Raw genomic sequence first — 8,200 nt, 5'->3', positions numbered from 1 at the left:
ATTGAACCCCTCTTAGGAGAATGAAAGCTAGAGGTGAGAATTTTGAGATTGATTAAACCTTTAAAAACAAAAATCATTTATTTCTTTCCATTAAGATCCTTGGGACTGAGAACATTCAAGAGGGTGGAATGTGGTATCCATAGAGTTATAAGGAGAATATTTGACCATTTCATATCCTTTTCCTCATTCGACAACTTTTTTAACTTTTTTTTTTTCGATTTTGATACAGTATATTCATTCTTTAGTTATTGATCTTCATGTTGATGATCTAATTCTTCAAAGCAAAAAAATAAATAAATCATGTCATACAATACAATATGTGATGATTTGGGCCCATAAAACTCTTTTGTTAAACAAAAAGAATAATTAGATAATATAAGTACATAACATGGACTAAAATTTTGGGCTCCTGCAAGAGATGGATCATGTATCGTTGCCCGTGTTGTCCACCGTATAGACCAAGTCTAAGTAGGTTAATGGTTCAAAAGCTGGCACATCCAAAATAACGATAGTCATGTGATCACTCCTACGTATACTTTTCTTTATTAAAATTGAATTAAAACTTATGTATTATTGTTAATCTTTTCATCAATATTAAAATAAAATGTTTCAAAAAGAATATTTATGTTTTTCCTCTAAAATAACATTAATATAAAAACTATTGACCCAAAGTCTACCAAAGTCCAGGGACAACTTAAAAAAATTTTCGATAACCGAAACGTCGCTTGGGGAAAACAAATCGGTAAAATCATCGGATTTCCTGGTTAAAAAGGCGTCCACCTCCGCCGCAGAGCAGTCCTCAGCTATGGAGAAATCTCCGAATTGGCTGGAAATGCCTGACGAGCTGATGGCAAATATTCTTCAACGATTGTTTGCTGCAGAAATACTCAACAGCGCTCGGAAAGTATGTACAACTTGGCGGAAAATTTGCAGTAAACCCGAGATGTGGAAGGTTATCTTTATGCACAAATCGGTTGATGATTGGGAAGGGGATTACCATTTCGAGAGGCTGACTAAGCAGGCAGTCGATCTCAGCTGTGGGGAACTGATCGGTATCAGTATCAAGGGGTTTGGGACCGACGAACTCCTTAATTACGTTGTGCTACGGTACGTTTCTTCCCCTTCCCATCGCTATCCAATTTTATACTTATCCTGCACACATACGCACCATCATTTGTGGAAAATATAGACATTTATCCTTTCCTAGTTTACACTTCTATGCTTAAAAACAGTTTAAGGAGTGTGAATATTCTTAGAAAAATTATCATCTACGTTTTTGGGGATTGTGTTACTGTTATGTTTGTATAGACTATATGTGTCTAATATTCCTGACACGGGGACTATAAGAAATGAACAAGCACTTGATTGCAACCATTTTTCTTTTAAAATTTTGACAATATGATATTAACCCACTAAATCCGAGTAAAATGTGTTATTACTTCCTCAAAATACCACAAATAGTAAGGTTGTGGTTTTAAACTTTGTTCATCTTTTGATGGTCACAATAGTCTTCTATTAATCGAATTTAGTTATCATTTAACTAATATTAAATATTAATACTATTTTTAATTTGTTTCATTTTTTATTTTAAAATGCATTTAGTTGATCCTCTTGTTTTATTTTGTTAGTGTAGATCGACAGCTATTGATGTTGGTTTTACAAGAGTTGTATTTGGTTTTAGTAGTTTTAAAGTACTAAAAGTATATTTCTTTTCTGTGGCTCTTGCTCAAGTAAGCTGGATTGTCTTTTCCTTTCGAGCTGCTATGATATCACGGGCAGTGGGTTGAGTCAGGCAGTCAAAAGGGCACCACAGCTGGAGAAACTTTATATTTCTAGCATCTCCATCAACACACAAAACATTGAAGTTATCGGACAGAATTGCCCTCAGCTCAAGTCCTTCATGGTGAGCACAGAGTTCATCAGGACATTCATCAACTGTGATGACAATGCTCTTGCCATTGCGAATAATTTGCCTGAGTTACGCCGTTTGAAGCTGTTTGATATGGATATGACAAACATCGGACTCCAGGCCATTCTTAATGGATGCCCACACCTTGAAGTTCTATCCGTTCGTATGTGTTATGACCTTAATCTTGATGAGAATTTAAGAAGTCTCTGCATGGAAAGGATCAAAGATTTTAAGTTTTTTCTTGAAATTCAAGACTTTGATTATGATGATTACGGGCTTTCTTCTAGGGATGTGGACCTGTTTCCTGATTACAGTGATTGAATCTCTGTTGGTGATCCAGATTCATCGTCAGTTATGCAAAGTTGTTATTGCTTCTATGTTTTTGGTAATTTTGTGATCTTTTTGAGTTGCACACATCATTTTGCTTTATTGAAAAGGGTTACTTTCATCTAATTTCTGTTAGAAACGCGGTGCCTTTTTGTTTGCTATTTCTGCAGAAATTGAAATTCAAGATTTTTTATTGGTTTCTAAATAGTGAAATCTTGTTGTGGTGATGTTTTGAGTAACTCTGGAGATCTTTTGTCTTTGAATTTATGCATATATCATAAAGACACATTTAACATGAGTGTTTTCCAAGTTGATCATATCTTGTTCCAGATGTCTCACAAGTTGAGAGAGTAATTCATCTATAAGGCTGGGGGAGTGGTGCGAGTGCACCGAGCTCCACCTCAGCCAAACACTTTTTTTTCTTTGTAATGCCAAACAAATGGAGGTGGGAAGAAGAGGTTGCTAAGTGGGGAAGAAGAAAGGAGAAGAGAGAGGAGTAGCTCGGCAGAAACCCACCGAGTTTGGCCACCGAACTTAGGCATGACGAGTTTGTGTCATGTTGGGTCAAAAATATGGTTTATACTTTGCTTTTCTAGGAAAATGTATTTTTGTGTTTTGGACTGTAAACAACTTGGTGTTTACGGTCGTATACGTGTTTACGGTTGTGTTTACGGCCGTAAACAGGTTTACGGCCATAAACCCATTTACGTCCCATGTTCACCAAGCCCATGTTTCTTATGTATAAATATAGGTGTAAGGGGTGAGGAGTAGAGTGATGAACACTAGAAGAGCTTAAGTGTGTGAAACTCAAGGTGTTCTAGAGAGAGAAAGAGAGAGAAAAGAGAGTGTGTGTTAGTGTGTGTGAATCTTGTATCCGGATCTTCAATCATATCAATACATACAAGATTCATCATCTTCTTCTTCTCATTCTCTTCTATTTGATTTGACATCATCCGTTTGATTGAGATTCCGCACCATCAAACGGATCTGATTGATACACAAGCACATTTTGGGGACTTACATGGCACTAAGTTTGCCGAGTCCAGGATTTGCCGAGTGCTTCCCATTAGAGCCTACTAAACACATGCCCAAAACTCTCGGGGTATTGAGAGTAGAGTTTTTGACCAAATGAGTGTTTTTTAAAAACTTATTTACCATATAAGTATACTTTTAAAGTTATTTACCATATAAGGTGATTTTGCTATTTAATAGTAATAAAATAATAAAAGAAATATTGTGCCCTAAAACTCGTTCTTACTGAACGACTCAAGTTACAACGGGAAAGAAATACGACACTATCGGCTATCGTCTTCCATCTCTGGTCGCACCTTCATCTCCGGCCACAGTTCCAGCTGGGGATTCCGCCTCCGTCCAGTCGGCGGCGACTCCCCCTCTGTCCACTTCTCCAGCCAGCGATTTCGTCTCAGGTTCGTTTTTAACTCCATCTCAACTTCAATTTTTGAACTTCCATCTTCAATTTTGGCATTGTATGGGTTTCTTGAATACATATTTTCGAACTTTCATCTTCATTCTACCAGCTTCTCACTTGATTCCACCTATTTGTGGTAATTTTGATTTTTTTTTCATTGAATCTGTGGTGATTTCGAGTTTTTCAGCTACTGTGGTGCTCTGATTATATCACATCCATAAATTGAGTTAAAATTCAGCTTTTTGCTCTGTGTTTTATGTTTAGGTAATACTTAAAAAAGTAGATTCCTAGATACACAAAATAAAGAATCAGTCAAGTTGTGGCTCTTGATCCCCACAGATACAATCATACAAAGAATTTGTTTCTGTTATTTGAAAAGCATACTAATTGGTGCTGTATTTCTGTTTTTTGATGTTGTTTTTGGTAGATGGATTCTAATGTCATATAAGCGATGTTATTTTTTGTGTTGTTCTTGGTATATTGAATTTGTTCAAGGGTCTTGAAATATTGTCACCTGCAAGTAAATGGACACCTATATTATTTTGATCTCTGTTTTGGGTGATATTGCTTTCGTTTTATAAGTATTTACATGGATTGTTGTATTAAGAAGGGAGTCTGCGAAGAGCACCAAGGCCTATGATAATGGGGATGCTAAGCAATTGCCACTAACACATGATTCAAATACCCCTTTGTTATATTATTTTTTGGGTTTGTTGGATTGGTTAGTCTTGTTACATGTGCTTATTATATTGTATACGAGGCCGCTTTTTGTAATATTATTTTTGGTTGTTATAATTATTTGTTTTTGGGACTTTTTTTTTTTTTTCCAAATTTCATACTATGAGTTGCATGGAAGAACTAGGAGTGTGCATGGTTAAAAGCTAAATTTGGTCAAACCGGTTTAGAATTTGAAATATGGATTATTGGTACAGATTAAAAGTAAGCAACATCAATAGCAAAAAGTTATAGAAAAAAACACCAAAAACATTATATTAAAAAACAGTAAAAATTGTTAAAAACTGAGAATTTTAAAATATATATTAAATGTTGAAACTACACCCAATTGATAAATATTTTTAAAACTATCCCTATATTGTAAATATTTTTTTAAAAAACACCATTTTGATCAAAAACTCATTGCGAGCAACACTTCACTTTCCCTAAAGTCTAATCAACATGTAGCTTTTGCAAACCCACATCGTATTTGAATATGTGTTCAACTCCTTTGTTGACTTAGTTAGTTAGACTAAGCGGAGTGACACTGACCACTTGCCTCGCCAGCCTCGCTAGAACACCGCCCCTAGCGCTTGCTAGGGGGGTTGCAACATGAGACGCACTAAACTTTTGGTGAGAAGAGAGAGATGACGAGGAACGAATTTGATTGGTGGGATTGGGGGTTGACCGGATCGCTTACTCCCTTGATTGAATTCAATGTGTCGAATTTAATTTCAACAACTTACACCAACTTTCATTAAAAAAAACATTTTTTAATAAAAAAAATTAAAATGTGAAACTACCATTCAACTACTAAGCCTACTATAAATCAAGCCACACTCTCAACAATTTGCACACACAAAATATCAATATGTCACTCACAAACTTTTTCAATTCACCAAAGAAAAATGTCTTCATTTCAAACAAAGAAAACCTCAAGAACCAACAAATTGAAAGCTTCAAACCTTCCATCGCTAAATCTTCCACCTCCAAACACTCAATCACCAAACCTTCCATCACCAACCGTTCCATCACCATGTGATCGACCATCATTTGATCAACCTATTCACTCTCCCGCTAGCTACTACTTTCCTATAATGACTCCGCAAATGTTTCCATTCAATCCGTTCTCTTCTCAACCAATGACATTTTACGAAAACCAATCTCAACCAACACTTCATCCTAATGTCGATCTTGATCCATTTGAAATGGTTCAAGAAACTCAATTCTTTTTTTAACCTCAACTGCAAAGTAATTTTCAATCCCAACCATGTCGTTTACTTGACGAGTCAACCGATTCTTCCGATGAAGGCCCCGTTAAAGATCCCGTTCAAGAGTCATTTCAAGAGCCCGAAGTCGAACCACAAGTACAAAAAAAGTAAAAGGGAGGGCTCCATGTAGAGGGTGGACAAATGATGAAGAGAAGGCACTAGCGCAATCATGGCTAGATGTGTCGGAGGACCCGATCCACGACAACAACCAAGACTCAACAACCTTCAAAGAAAAAGTTTGGCTTAATTTTTGTCAACGCATGAAAAGGAAGTACCATAATCCCGATTCACTTTACTCGAAATGGAGGACTGCCAACCGAGCCGCAATGGAGTTCAACACATCTACCTGAACGTGATCGGCAACCCCCAAAGCGGTGCAATTGAGGTGGATGTCATGACAAAAGTTCGTCAGATTTACAAGGCAAAAGTCGGAAGAGCTTTTGCCAGTGAGTCGTTTTGGGGAGTTGTGAAGGGCAATCGAAAATGGCTAGATCTAAAAAGTCTTGATGAGTACGCGGGGATGTCCAAACGAAGGAAAACTTTGGAGTCTGCCCAAAATCAATCTTCCGATGCGTGTATCGGAGGGATTGACCTCAACAATGATGAGCCATATGAAGTTCCAACTCGTCCTATGGGACGAAATAAAGCAAAAAAGAAAGCACAAAGTTGCTCAAAGCTCGTCGACTGAAGTGGAGGAGATTAGGGACGATATCCGAAGGTTGGAAAATAAGCTTGATGCTTTCTTTGAATCGGGAAAGGAAAAAGAAAGAAACCGTGCATTGAAGCTTTGGTTAAAACCGGGGAAAAACTTGTCTGAGGATGATGGCTGAGTGTTCAACAATGTAAGACAGGACCTTGAAAAACAATATAACTAGGAGTAAATCGTGTTTTATGTCTAAAGTAAGTTTTAGGTTGTTTAGGTAGTATTAAATTGTCATCTTAAATTATGTTTTAGGTAGTATTAAATAGTGTTTTAGGTCTTAAGTAGTATTAAATTGTGCTTTAAATGATTGTAATCATTTTTATTTAATATGAAATGTGTGTCGTTAAAAAAAATTATGTCATATTAATTAAATGAAAAAAATGTTTGTAACATCCCAAAAGTACAGATAAAATTTTGTTTTTAAAATCCATTCAATTCATACAATACTAATATCAAAATAGTTAACATAGTGTCATAATCAAATGTTATCAGAGTACAAATTCGAATCTCTAAATGTAGAAATCGTAGGGTGATGTGGTGCGATCAGACCGGACCCTTCCCCTTCGAATTGGAAGTACCTGAAACATAAACTGAAAGCTGTAAGCACAAAGATTAGTGAGTTTCCCCAAAACACCACATACTAAACATACATACTGCCAAGCATATCTAGTTGCTTGCCTACCCCTCCGGTCTATTTCAGTCAGATACTATCAAGCATATCTGAGTGCTTGCCTACCCCTTCGGTGTATTTCAGCCGGATACTATCAAGCATATCTGAGTGCTTGCCTACCCCTTCGGTCTATTTCAACCGGATACTATCAAGCATATCTGGGTACTTGTAATCCCCTTCAGTTTATTTCAACCGGATGCCGAGTCTATTTCACCCCCTACTACTACCACATAATATCATAACAGAAAATCACAGAGTCATCAAGCAAATACAGACATGACTGAAAATTGTCACAAAGACAATCATCACACTACATCATAACTAGTGGGCCGACATTGGTGCCTTCGACCTACAGATACTGCGAAGGAAGACTCACCTTAGACTGAAGATATCAAATCACACTTGGCGGATGACTCGCGAACTTCCTAACGCACAAACATAAAATCCTAATTAGGAATTGGGCCATACTCTAACTCGAAAGTCCAAAACCCTAATTCTTGACTTAAGGTAAAAGGGCTCCTTTACCTTTGCCTTATTGGGCCTACTTCCCTCCAATGCTCAAATCCATAAAAACCCAAAAAGGCATCCAAGCCCAACTATAGGGCCTCTAAGGCCCAATATGGCCCAAGAACACCTAGCATGGCCTTAGGCCCAAAATATCTTGTTATAACAGGTGGGCTTAAGGCCCAACCTAAACAAGCCCAAGGCCCAACATAATGTAACATCCATAAAAATCACAATAAATTTAAAATTTTAAAATCAACCCAAAATCAAAAATTGTTTACAAATCATAGTTTTCAAAATATTTTTTTTTTCAAATATCAGAGTCTCCCAAAATCATAAGCCATAAACAAGAGGATGTGTACGGTAACGCCTTCGCCTTCCCACGATCACCCGAAGTACCTGAAACCATAACCTAAAAACTGTAAGCCAACGTTTAGTAAGTTCCCCCAAAGTGCCAACACATAAACATACAATAGAACCTCTATAATTTAATACTCGATAAATTAATAACCTCGATAAAGTTAATAATTTGTCCGGTTCCAACTTGGGACCAATACAAAATTGAACCCCAATCGATAAAATAATATTTTTTTGAAATCCCAATGTAAATATATTGGTCCCAACGAAACTATAAATTAATAATTACTAAAATATTCCAAAATTGTAGAATTGT

At 36.6% G+C, this 8,200-nt stretch overlaps 1 protein-coding gene across 1 annotated transcript; it reads left to right on the top strand.

The window, feature by feature from the left end:
- The first annotated feature begins 696 nt into the window (after positions 1-696).
- On the top strand, positions 697-2,362 carry LOC145123810 (putative F-box/LRR-repeat protein 23). The gene is made up of 2 exons (XM_079059017.1): positions 697-1,107; positions 1,732-2,362. The coding sequence occupies exons 1-2, from the start codon at positions 806-808 to the stop codon at positions 2,228-2,230; spliced, it is 801 nt and encodes a 266-aa protein (XP_078915143.1). The 5' UTR covers positions 697-805; the 3' UTR covers positions 2,231-2,362.
- The last annotated feature ends 5,838 nt before the right edge of the window (positions 2,363-8,200 follow it).

The sequence above is a fragment of the Lactuca virosa genome, chromosome 7 (genome assembly GCF_052849685.1).
Source record: "Lactuca virosa cultivar CGN04683 chromosome 7, Lactuca_virosa_CGN04683_v6, whole genome shotgun sequence".
NCBI lineage: Eukaryota > Viridiplantae > Streptophyta > Magnoliopsida > Asterales > Asteraceae > Lactuca > Lactuca virosa.
Note: the sequence above shows the minus strand (reverse complement) of the source record. Positions and strands in the feature narration are given on the sequence as shown.

Excerpts from the sequence above, each read along its gene's own strand:
- LOC145123810 (XM_079059017.1), top strand. The coding sequence starts at position 806 with ATGGAGAAATCTCCGAATTGGCTGGAAATGCCTGACGAGCTGATGGCA. Across the intron at positions 1,108-1,731 it reads CTTAATTACGTTGTGCTACG|TAAGCTGGATTGTCTTTTCC; the intron begins GTACGTTTCTTC and ends CTCTTGCTCAAG.